Source organism: Seriola dumerili, unplaced genomic scaffold (assembly GCF_002260705.1).
Source record: "Seriola dumerili isolate Sdu_G_001 unplaced genomic scaffold, Sdu_1.0 BDQW01001246.1, whole genome shotgun sequence".
Classification (NCBI taxonomy): domain Eukaryota; kingdom Metazoa; phylum Chordata; class Actinopteri; order Carangiformes; family Carangidae; genus Seriola; species Seriola dumerili.
Window position 1 is genome coordinate 590,788 of NW_019175501.1, and position 13,120 is coordinate 603,907.

General features: G+C 35.0%; 1 protein-coding gene across 1 annotated transcript; it reads right to left on the reverse strand.

Moving 5' to 3' along the window:
- Positions 1-422: 422 nt before the first annotated feature.
- hyls1 (HYLS1, centriolar and ciliogenesis associated) lies at positions 423-12,695 on the reverse strand. Its single transcript, XM_022767686.1, has 12 exons — positions 12,559-12,695; positions 11,500-11,637; positions 11,151-11,273; positions 10,971-11,035; positions 10,314-10,537; positions 9,675-9,730; positions 5,761-5,927; positions 5,478-5,523; positions 1,949-2,003; positions 1,700-1,781; positions 1,418-1,444; positions 423-873 (listed from the first exon to the last, which is right to left on the reverse strand). The coding sequence occupies exons 2-12, from the start codon at positions 11,597-11,599 to the stop codon at positions 739-741; spliced, it is 1,080 nt and encodes a 359-aa protein (XP_022623407.1). The 5' UTR covers positions 11,600-11,637; positions 12,559-12,695; the 3' UTR covers positions 423-738.
- Positions 12,696-13,120: the final 425 nt, after the last annotated feature.

Genomic DNA, 13,120 nt, shown 5'->3' on the forward strand with positions numbered 1-13,120 from the left:
CTTTGACATTTTTGGACATTTTTGACGCCTTACTATACTATGATGTTTTCTGATGTTTTTATATTATACTATGACATTTGTATGCCTTACTATACTATGACATTTTTGACCCCTTACTATGATGTTTTTTGGTGTATTTATACCTTACTATGCTGCAACGTTTTTATGCCTTACTATTCGTGGAATTTATCGAATTCTGTAGTATGTTATGTGAAAATTATACTTTTGCTAACAGGAAAATTGTCTCAGGTTTGAGCTAAACACTAGAAATAATATTCAACAAACATCATCTTGAAGAAATTTAAATGTCCTGGACTCATATACTGAGTCTGTGTTCTAAAACAAAGAGCTGCATGGCTTCCATCTTCTGTAGAAGTGAAAAGAATCTGTCAGCAGCAGCTGTTTTTGTCTCTCTTTCAGGTCTGAATGTCCACAGCATGCTGAAACATGAAGCTGTCGTCCTCACTCTGGACACTGTCCGGTTTCTTGAAGACAAGCTGCTCTGGCATGATCAGCGTTATACACCTCTGTACCCGTTTAAACTGCCCTACTCTGACTTCCCATAAATGACGTGATATTACCTGTAATATATTCATTCACTGCAGTGAGCCAGTTGTTTTCTTAATGTGTTTATTGTGTTTCACAACAAAAGTAATTAATAAATAATGCCAATGATAAAAAAACACAATGTAAAGTTTTATTAAAAGTGTCTAAAAAGGCATAAGGATAGCAAAAGGCCTAAAATCGATAAGTGAATTTGTGAGGGAGGAGGCCATTTGCTAAATCGTTCCTGATCTCCCAGCGGAGCGCAGAGCGTTTCTTCTCCGTTGGCACAATGTAGGTGTTTGGCACATAAACTCTCCGAGGTTTCGGCTGCAATGCAGAACAATGAATACAAGTTAAATATTTGTCACTAACAGAGTTCTTAGTCCACAGAAGAGTTTGGAAGTTTTTTTCCTACAAAACTATGTAAAAATACAATGGGGACGGTTGAATATGAACACGAATTTTGTCTTGTACACTCCAAACACACAAGAGTTCTGTACACATACATATTGTACTGATTTTTAATCTACACTAGAAAATGTCAAATGACAGTAAGAAATAACATCACATTTAGCTTTAAAACTTCAGCTGTATGAACAGTAAATAACCTCCTCACAGTGTGTGTTTTTGGAGATGCTGAACTTCAGACTTAGACTCTATAATTACATTTGGGAAATCTACAGTATCTGAAACTCAGGATGACCTCTCTCTCACACAGACAGAGAGAGACAAACGGACACTGAATTGTGATTTAACGAGCCGTAAATGTCTTCACAGTATTTATGTCTAACTGCTTGTGACTGCAGTAAAACTTTCCATGAAACATGTTGCTTAGTGCAGCTTTACAGAGAAACTTTTAGGGGATACTTACTGGTGGAGGCTGGTATGCAAGACGTTCCTGAAAACAAAGGGAAAACTTATTAAAAGAAAAACGTATAAAAACATTAAGCAACAACTGAGTTTCCTAGACCACCAATGTTTTCAACAACTAAAGCCATGTGTTACAGAAGCGGGACTTGAGAGAGAAACATGAATTTTATGGTATGAACGGACAAACGGATGGTGTAAAATGTTAGTGCGTCAACAGAGTGAATATTTGCACAACACAAAAAGACTAAAAGGTTAGTCTTCTGCTGCAGACATGTCTTCATACCTTCATCTCCAAGCGGAGCGCTCTCCTGTCCTTCTCTCCAGGGAGTTTGAACATTTCCCAGAGCTGCTTGTACTGGAAATACCTGCAACAACGATAAGACCACACAAGTGTTTTATCTTCAGCTCTTGTTACACTACAGTTGGATTTTCTTCATTCGTCTTTGTTATATATTTAAACAAGTTAATGCTCCAATCACTGAGTACGATCCCCGACACCAGAACTGAACCTTCACAGAGGTTTTGAACTTACTTAGCCACTGGGTCAGTTTTCTTTATGGTTTGCTGACTCATCACTGGTCGGATGACTGAAACATGAATATGACAAATAATTTATTCATTTATAATTAGTGACTTTGCATAACAAAAACAAGTGTGACATGAAAGAGAACACGCAATGGACAGACATGTAAATGATGACAAAAATAATAAACACATTTTTCACAGTCTATATGTAATGTCTGTATCTGCTTTTTGTGAGAGAGTGAAAAAAATATATTGGACATTAATGATGTAATATAAATATAATTATAGGGAGAATGTAATGAAAATAAAATTAAAAAAAATAATATGAAATCCTGTCAATGTAAAAAATAAAAAAAGTCATAGTATAGTAAGGCATAAAAAACATCATAAAAACATAGTATAGTAAGGCATTAAAAACGTCAGTATAGTAAGGCATAAAAACGTCACAGTATAGTAAGGTATAAAAAAACGTCAAAAACGTCATAGTATAGTAAGGTATAAAAAACGTTTTAGTATAGTAAGGCATAAAAAGCGTCCAAAAAAAACGTCATAGTATAGTAAGGCATAAAAAACATAAAAACGTCACAGTATAAACGTCATAGTATACTAAGGCATAAAAAACGTTATAGTATAGTAAGGCATAAAAAGCGTCAAAAAAAAACGTCATAGTATAGTAAGGTATAAAAAGCGTCATCAAAAAGTCATAGTATAGTAAGACATAAAAAACGTCATAAAAACGTCACAGTACAGTAAGGCATAAAAACGTCATAAAAAAGTCATAGTATAGTAAGGCATTAAAAAGTCATAAAAACGTCATAGTATAGTAAGGCATCAAAAAGTCATAAAAACGTCACAGTACAGTAAGGCATAAAAACGTGATAGTATAGTAAGGCATAAAAAAGTCATAAAAATGTCATAGTATAGTAAGGCATAAAAAAGTCATAAAAACGTCATAGTATAGTAAGGCATAAAAAACATAAAAACGTCACAGTATAGTAAGGTATAAAAAACGTCATTAAAAAGTCATAGTATACTAAGGCATAAAAAACGTTATAGTATAGTAAGGCATAAAAAGCGTCCAAAAAAAACGTCATAGTATAACAAGGCATAAAAACGTCATCAAAAATTCATAGTATAGTAACACATAAAAAACGTCATAAAAACGTCACAGTACAGTAAGGCATAAAAACGTCATAAAAAAGTCATAGTATAGTAAGGCATTAAAAAGTCATAAAAACGTCATAGTATAGTAAGGCATCAAAAAGTCATAAAAACGTCACAGTACAGTAAGGCATAAAAACGTGATAGTATAGTAAGGCATAAAAAAGTCATAAAAACGTCATAGTATAGTAAGGCATAAAAAAGTCATAAAAACGTCATAGTATAGTAAGGCATAAAAAAGTCATAAAAACGTCATAGTATAGTAAGGTATAAAAAACATAGTATATTAAGGTATTAAAACGTCATTAAAAATTCATAGTATAGTAAGGTATAAAAAACGTCATTAAAAAGTCATAGTATAGTAAGGCATAAAAAACGTCATAGTATATTAAGGTATAAAAACGTCATTAAAAATTCATAGTATAGTAAGGCATAAAAAAGTCATAAAAAAGTCATAGTATAGTAAGGCATAAAAAGTTATAAAAAAACGTCATAGTATAGTAAGGTATAAAAAAGTCATAAAAACGTCATAGTATAGTAAGGCATAAAAAAGTCATAAAAACGTCATGGTACAGTAAGGTATAAGAAACATAGTATATTAAGGTATAAAAACGTCATTAAAAATGTCATAGTATAGTAACACATAAAAAACATCATAAAAAAGTCATAGTATAGTAAGGCATAAAAAAGTCATAAAAACGTCATAGTATAGTAAGGTATTAAAACGTCATTAAAAATTCATAGTATAGTAAGGTATAAGAAACGTCATAGTATATTAAGGTATTAAAACGTCATTAAAAAGTCATAGTATATAGTAAGGCATAAAAAACGTGATAGTATAGTAAGGCATAAAAAGCGTCACAGTATAGTAAGTTATAAAAAAATGTCATTAAAAAGTCATAGTATAGTAAGGTATCAAAAAACGTCATTAAAAAGTCATAGTATAGTAAGGTATCAAAAAACGTCATTAAAAAGTCATAGTATAGTAAGGTATCAAAAAACGTCATTAAAAAGTCATAGTATAGTAAGGTATCAAAAAACGTCATTAAAAAGTCATAGTATAGTAAGGTATCAAAAAACGTCATTAAAAAGTCATAGTATAGTAAGGTATCAAAAAACGTCATTAAAAAGTCATAGTATAGTAAGGTATCAAAAAACGTCATTAAAAAGTCATAGTATAGTAAGGTATCAAAAAACGTCATTAAAAAGTCATAGTATAGTAAGGTATCAAAAAACGTCATTAAAAAGTCATAGTATAGTAAGGTATCAAAAAACGTCATTAAAAAGTCATAGTATAGTAAGGTATCAAAAAACGTCATTAAAAAGTCATAGTATAGTAAGGTATCAAAAAACGTCATTAAAAAGTCATAGTATAGTAAGGTATCAAAAAACGTCATTAAAAAGTCATAGTATAGTAAGGTATCAAAAAACGTCATTAAAAAGTCATAGTATAGTAAGGTATCAAAAAACGTCATTAAAAAGTCATAGTATAGTAAGGTATCAAAAAACGTCATTAAAAAGTCATAGTATAGTAAGGTATCAAAAAACGTCATTAAAAAGTCATAGTATAGTAAGGTATCAAAAAACGTCATTAAAAAGTCATAGTATAGTAAGGTATCAAAAAACGTCATTAAAAAGTCATAGTATAGTAAGGTATCAAAAAACGTCATTAAAAAGTCATAGTATAGTAAGGTATCAAAAAACGTCATTAAAAAGTCATAGTATAGTAAGGTATCAAAAAACGTCATTAAAAAGTCATAGTATAGTAAGGTATCAAAAAACGTCATTAAAAAGTCATAGTATAGTAAGGTATCAAAAAACGTCATTAAAAAGTCATAGTATAGTAAGGTATCAAAAAACGTCATTAAAAAGTCATAGTATAGTAAGGTATCAAAAAACGTCATTAAAAAGTCATAGTATAGTAAGGTATCAAAAAACGTCATTAAAAAGTCATAGTATAGTAAGGTATCAAAAAACGTCATTAAAAAGTCATAGTATAGTAAGGTATCAAAAAACGTCATTAAAAAGTCATAGTATAGTAAGGTATCAAAAAACGTCATTAAAAAGTCATAGTATAGTAAGGTATCAAAAAACGTCATTAAAAAGTCATAGTATAGTAAGGTATCAAAAAACGTCATTAAAAAGTCATAGTATAGTAAGGTATCAAAAAACGTCATTAAAAAGTCATAGTATAGTAAGGTATCAAAAAACGTCATTAAAAAGTCATAGTATATTTAGGAAAAAAAAGCGTCCAAAAAAAAAAAAACGTCATAGTATAGTAAGGCATAAAAAGCGTCACAGTATAGTAAGTTATAAAAAAATGTCATTAAAAAGTCATAGTATAGCAAGGCATAAAAAGGTTGGTGTTGACTCACAGGATTTGGGTTTGGGCCTAAGGTCACCATCACTTTGAGATCGAGTCTGTGTGAAACAAAATTAAAAGTGATTTTTAGTGACAAATCATCTTCAAGGACATTGGAGGGCTTTACATTCAGGATGAATATTAAAAAAGATAGAGAATAAGGTACGAGTTGCATTGATGAAAAATCACAAAAAAAACAAACCAAAATCATACTAAATAAAACCTGTTGTACAACTACTTCAGTGTCAGATAAAGAAGAGACGTGGGGAGTGGAACCTGGAGACTACATTACCCACCATGCCTCTGATGTAGGATTCGAAAGCGGTCAGCGAGATCCCGTCCGGCTCAGAGCTGCGTGAGTCGCTCTGACTGGTCACGTCTTCGTTCTCCGTCTCAGAGTCGTGACGAGGGGACGTGGACAGATGAAGCTCCGCCAATCGATCCTCCAGACAGCTCGCCGCGTCTGAAAACAAACAGCCACCATGATGGTCATCACCAGAGAACAAAGCCTACTTACTTCAATTTGATGCCTCTAATGTTCAGTGTGCTACAGGATCTGTAGACAGTGAGAGGGAATCATTTTCATGGCTAATACTTAATGCAAATGAGCTTAATTTACTCTTGAGTAATAGATTTTCTTTTTTTATGGATGTTTGTATGTTTGATTGTATGGATGTTTGTTTGTTTGTTTGTTTGTATGTATGTATGGATGTTTGTTTGTTTTTTGGATGCATGGATGTTTGTTTGTTTGTTTGTTTGGATGTTTGTATGTTTGATTGTATGGATGTTTGTTTTTTGGATGGATGGATGTTTGTTTGTTTTTTGGATGCATGGATGTTTGTTTGTTTGTTTGTTTGTATGGATGTTTGTATGTTTGATTGTATGGATGTTTGTTTGTTTTTTGGACGGATGGATGTTTGTTTGTTTGTTTGTTTGTATGTATGTATGGATGTTTGTTTGTTTGGTTGTTTGTATGGATGTTTGTATGCTTGATTGTATGGATGTTTGTTTGTTTGGTTGTTTGTATGGATGTTTGTATGCTTGATTGTATGGATGTTTGTTTGTTTGGTTGTTTGTATGGATGTTTGTATGCTTGATTGTATGGATGTTTGTTTGTTTGGTTGTTTGTATGGATGTTTGTTTGTTTTTTGGATGCATGGATGTTTGTTTGTTTGTTTGTTTGTATGGATGTTTTTTGTATGGATGGATTGATAGATAGATACTTTATTTATCCCCAAGGGGAAATTCATTTGTCCATTAGCTTATTGTTGATAATAATAGTTAATAACAGTTAATAATAAATAAACAATAATAATTAAATTACTCCACTTCCTTTGGCTGAGGTGTTGTATAGCCTGATGAAGGTGGGAACAAAGTAGTGATGATCTTAATCAAGGATCTTGGAGGACTGTATAACTCATGACATCTGACATCAGTGTGCTGATCACCTCAATCATCAATATTCACCTGAATTACTTTCAGTTTCTGAATCAAATAAACTTGTATTAGTTCCAAAAGAATAAAATATATTGATCAATTCACTTAAGAGACACAACTTTGTATGTAAACAATAGAAAATAACACTGAACTCTGACATATTGTTTACCATTAACTAGATATTTATACAAACAGCCAATTATGTCTTGTCCCAAAGAACAACAGTAACTTAGAATCAATTATTTTAGATTCAAAGGAATATAAAAAATTTACTAGTTGATTACTCCTTGAATCTTGAGTTTATTTTTATGCTTTTTATTTGTTAGATTTAAAAAAAAAAAAAAAAAAAAAAAAAAAAAAAGAAAGAAAATTTGAAAACGAAATCTTGCAGAAGCAGAATTAAACAAATATAAATAAATAATAAATGAAATAGAAAGTTTATTTTGATCTCGGATGTTATTTAGGACAAAGAAGTCATCGTTTAAAAACCATTTAAACGAGCTGATATCCTGATGTTGACGCGTTTTCAAAGTTAAAGTTTAGAAAACAAAAAGCATAAATGTTTGTGATCGAGAGAGGAAACCATTTACCCTTCTTCTGCCTGAGGTTTCCTTCCCTCTCCAACATCTTGTTGTACATCGTCCAGCTAGAATCCACGTTGGAGTTGATGAACTTGATGTCCTTGTTGCTTGAGGACTCGTCAGGATCTTCGGACGACACTTTGTCCTCGGTTTCTTTCTTCACATTATTCTCCTCTTCAAGCTCCCACACTTCTTCTTCAAGCTCCTCATATTGTTTTCCCTCTTCAGAATCTGTCGCATCTTCCAAATACCTCTCCTCTGATAAGAATCTGTCTTCACTCGCAGCAGCGCGGTGTTGATCCTCTGATCTTTCAAATTTCCACTCGTTATTGTCCGATTTTATATCTGTGATATTCTCCTCTTCATACGGACTATCAAGTCCACAATCAGCTTCAGGTTTGTTGTCCTCTAACACAGTTACTGGACGAGTCTCGTTGTAGTCTGGCTCATTCATGGACTCGATGTCGAACCCGCCGAAGCTGCAAAGAGAACGATCGTCCTCTTCGTCGTCTCTCGCCTCAGACAGGTCTCCTCGACTGTCCTGGTCGAACTCGGTTATGGAGTGGTCGTCCCTGTAGTCTCCTCCTTCCTGCTCCTCTGGTCTGTAGGTGCCATAGCCGGAGGTCATCAGACTCGGAGCAGGACTACTGGAACTGCTGCTGCACTTTTCCTCTTCCTCCTCCTCCTCCTCTTCCTCATTGCTTCTATTTTCTGAACTGTCTCCAGTGAAGTTCCCCTGGTTGTTCAGCTCAGGTTTTTCATCCTGGGGAGAGTCCTCTGCCTCAGTTACAGGTCTGGATTCTTCCTCATTAACCCCTTGCTGCTGCTCCTCCTCTTCTTCTTCTTCTTCCTCCTGCTCCTCCTCCTCATCTTCTTCCTCCTCCTCCCCCTCCTCATCTTCTTCCTCCTCCTCCCCCTCCTCATCTCCTTCCTCGTCCTCCTCGTCACTTCCATCTTCCGAACTCTCCCCGGTGAAGTTCCCCTGGTTGTTCAGCTCAGGTTTTTCCTCCTGGAGAGAGTCCTCTCCCTCGACTACAGGTTTGGTGTCTTCCTCATTAACCCCCTGCTGCTCCTGACCCTCCTCCTCCTCTTCCTCATATTCTTCTTCTTCCTCCTCCTCCTCCTCCTCCTCACTTCCATCTTCCGAACTCTCCCCGGTGAAGTTCCCCTGGTTGTTCAGCTCAGGTTTTTCCTCCTGGGGAGAGTCCTCTCCCTCGGCTACAGGTTTGGAGTCGTCCTCATTAACCACTTGTTCAATATCCACGTCCTCCTCTTCCTGCTTCCCTCCGTCATCCCAAAAAGAGGAGTTGAGGGAACTATTGTCATCATCGCTCCCCTTGTCCCACTGACTGTTGGACGTTTTGTACATGGTGGCGAGTTGCGCTCAGGTTTGTTCAGGTGTGTGCAGTGTGTGATCCGTGGAGGAAGAGGGCTTAAGGAAGGAGCTAAGAGGATTAAGCCCATATCCAGGATCCAGGAGCTTCTTCTTACTAATAAAACAGCACCTCCTGCTGGTCGCCAAAGACATTACATCTCTGCTTTTTGTCATTTATTCCCTTTTTTCAACTCCATTTCACTTAATCCCACAATTAGATTTAATTCACTCCGTTCCAGGGTATTTCTTGGACTTTATTTTACAGTAGAGTGACAGGAACTTGACACAGGGATGTAGCAGTTATATTTAACGAGTCACTGAACCACCAGAATAATTCGTTTTTTTAATTTTCTTGTGTTTTTTGCTTGCATTTGTTTTTCATGCCACTTACTGCAAAAATTATTTCTTCTTCTTGTGGGACAGTAAAAATCTGAAGTGAATTTGTCACATGGAACTTTTTGTGTAATCTGTTAATTTGTGATTAAAAAATGTATAAAATAACCTGTGTATTTAGAGCGCCTGACTTATTTTTATAACATTTTTGGGATTTGAAATGTGGGCTCAGTCAGTATTGTTTTATTAGGGAGCTCCTCCTTATTTTACCTGAATTGTCTCTTTATGTATTTATTCTGTGTTAGTGGAACTGGTTTTACCTATTTTATTATTTATTTTTATTTATTCTACTCCAATTTATGTCTGTGTTTTGTATATAGAGATAATTATTACCAGTATATACAAATGTTAGGTTAAAAAACAGTTAAAAGAGATGATTAGAAGATTTTGGAAGAATTTCTACAAACTGTGGAGTCGTCTTTACCTGAGTCTTCACTGTAGATTGATTCATCACAGACAAGAGTTTGTCCTTTATGTTTCCTGTGAGTTGAAAAAAACATCCGTGTTCATGTTACACGTAGAGCAAACACAATGTCAGTAAAGCTTTGGTTTAATAAATTACTCTTGAGGAGGATTTAGGATGTTTTTCTTCCTCTGGCCCGTTTCAGTGACGACACAATGGATTCTTTCATGGTCTTTTTCAGACAGCTACATGATTATTTGATTAATCAATCAACACAAATTATGGCAACTTAGATCAATTATTAATTTTTTTTTTTTTAAAAATACAAAAGAGCTTTTCAGTCCTGCAGTTGCAGTATTTCATATCACAATAAACTGAATACCTCTGAATGTATTTGCTGGCCAGAAAAAAAATATTTCATAACACAAGTTTGGGTTCTGCTTTTCAATTAAATGAAACTTTGATGTATTATTAATACTAAAAACTATAATTGACAACTGTCCACCAAATAGCATCTTCACGCTTTAAAGTGTACATGAATTATTTTCACCTGGAGAAATTCAGATGCAATGTTTTAATGTATGAATGAATGAAAAGTCTTTAGGATTAATGGACACAGACTCATCACTCTCTGGTCTCATAAATGTGTGTCTTAATTACCTGAGGACTTTCCTCTTTATGAAGCGTCTCCCCTGGGTGTCTGGGGATGATGTGTAGCTGTCTGTGAACGGCGGGTGGAGCGTGTCCTCAGGGTCCGGCTCCACCTGCAGCCTGGTGGGAGCCCCTGGAGGCGGCTGGAGATTTGGAGCCAACGAGTGTTGAGCGTACGAGTCACAGTGTCTCTGCTGCCGTCCATAGTCCCTGTTCTGACAGGTGGTGAGCACCTGTGTGTTAAACACATAATATTACTCAATCACATGTGCCTGACGCTGTTAAAAACTATGACTGTTTCCATATTTGTTTGTCCAATCTAAAGTTGCTGCTTTTCCACAGTTCGATAAGACTGTGGTATATTGAAATTGCACGAAATTGACACACAATCTCTGCTTGTACATAATCTTTCTACAGATGGATTTATCCCTGAATAATATCTGAATGTTACTACAAAATGGCGAGTCAAGAAATAAACCCTCATTCTTGATTCTGATGGGCTGACACTAAAGCCTGACGGTTATCATTTAGGTTTGAGATCATTTAAACATTTTTTGATGTCAAACACCAATATTATCTTACGTCATTGCTAAATCCTGGATGTGGCGTCCTGTTGTCTACATTTAGAAAATAAAAAATGTATGTATGCATGCAGTAAACACTTACCTGTCTCTCATGGTCTGCATGTAGGAAAAACCCCTGACCAGAGTCTTTGAAGTTACACTGACTAACTGTTGAAAAAGAAGAATTGACCATTTTTAATGGAAAATCTAAATCATGTTACACAGAAAAAAGTACAATAAAAACACAATTATTATTCCCCCACAGTGAGACAAGTGCCCTGACCTTTTTCTTTGGTGTAGGCAGGAGGACTTGGCTGAGATAGGGCTGGATGAGTTTGGGTGGAGTTTATCTGGTTGGATGACGCAAAGGTTTTCCATTCTCCATGTCGAATCAGTCCATCAAGATCTGACATGACACAGAGAGGATAGGTTTAGGAAGTTTGAACATGGAACTCAATATTGGAGGTACTTTCATTTTTTTTTTTGGGATGCAATTATTTCTGACAATATATTGGTCAATGTTCATTCTTTAAAACATCAGGGCATAATATAAACATTTAGGGTCCCAAACAAGCTACAAAGCGATATGATAACCCCAGAGGAGAGGGAGGATGGATGATTCAGAGTCTAACCTTGCTTGAATTCACGCAGCCTGTGTTTTGGTATGTTTTTGTAGCCAAGGATCGCCAGCTGTTCTTGAATTTCCTCTTCTGAGAAATCCAGACTGTCCATAATATTTTCAGCTTCAAGTCAAGGAGGTAGTGTACAATCTGAAGGAAAAAATAAACATCCCAGTATTAACAAATAGAAAATAAAACACACACACACACATGAAGTAAAACAAGAGGTTCTTATTTATGGAGTACAGTGACACATTATAAATGAAATTATACTTGAGTCATCGATATGTTTTTGTTCTATTAGGTGGTTTTTCGGGGAAATTTGTTTTGGGGTTTAGGTTTTACTAATGACTTTAGTATTTTATTGTTTTCTCTTGCGTTATAAGTAACGAATGTGTTTAAAGGGCTCAAAGACTAAGAATTATAATCTTTATTATGGTAGAATATATCGCAGTAGTTTTAACTAGGAGTAGCTACTAAACTGATGAATTAAAGTTTTAGGAAACAGCTTTGTTAAAAGGCTAACTTTAAGCAACTTAGATTTGAGATGTTAATCCACCATTATAGAATACGAATGCAACGATCCTCCATTCACTCAAGTGGAAATTTAATTTGTCTAACGTTATTCTATGCTGACCAACAAACGTCCACAACTTGGGCCTAAGCACCACTGTATCTAAATGCAAACAAAGGCACAAACGGCTGACTTCCTCAGGTTATGTTTCAGCTTTCAAAGATGGTATTACATGGTACCACCCTTTGATCCAAATGCATAACAAATCAGAATTGTGAATCGATAACTAAAATGCTTTGTGGCTGCTTGTGTTACGTTATGCCGAATTTACCAGCTCACTATGAATATTTTTGTAGAGTCTAAAAGTTTTGTTTAACCCACGCGTACATTTGCTAGTAAGTACGCCAAGTTTAAACTCACTGATTTCTTAAAGGGAGTTTGGCATGCTAATCTCAAATACAGAGTTGGACGGGGGCGAGCTTGGCTAACAGTTAGCAGCCAAATAATCAGTAAACACAAACAACGTTAGCCACTAAGAGATGTTTTTTTATTCTCACCTGCACGAGGACCGGTTATAGTGAATCCATTGTGCTGAAATAAACGGCAAAGTTTATTAGCAGAAGTCGTGTTTACAAGTTCAGAGACACAGCACCAAGACAACGGCCGTTAACTAGCTTTGAAAACGACGCCTGGCTGGACACACTTCCGGTCCGCTTCTTCTTCGTCTTCGTAATGTTTTCAATAGTTGACACAAACCGGTATCGTGTCGCCACCTACTGGGCGTGTGGAAACAGATAGATCAAACTAATGTAGTCTGAACATATATGTATTTACTTTATTTGGGCCTATTTTTTCAGTATTTGTATTAGTATTAGTATTTGTATCTTGGATGGTTTGTTATAATGTTTTCATTTAATATAAGTATTTGGCATATAGGCCAAAGTTTTTTCATGTGTGGAAAATAACAGCTGTAATTCCTTTAGCAATTAGATTTTGGTTTGTCAACTTTAAAGACTGGTGAACGGATTAAAAAAAACTATAGTAACCGCTACTTGTGATTGAACATTTTTTTAAAAAGTATTTTAAAGTATTTTAAAGCCATTGCTAATGAGTACAACA

Coding starts and splice junctions, on each gene's coding strand:
- hyls1 (XM_022767686.1), bottom strand. CDS start 11,599: ATGGACAGTCTGGATTTCTCAGAAGAGGAAATTCAAGAACAGCTGGCG. Junction 11,274..11,499: donor GCTGCGTGAATTCAAGCAAG/GTTAGACTCTGA, acceptor GTGTCATGTCAG/ATCTTGATGGACTGATTCGA. Junction 10,538..10,970: donor ATGCAGACCATGAGAGACAG/GTAAGTGTTTAC, acceptor TTTAACACACAG/GTGCTCACCACCTGTCAGAA.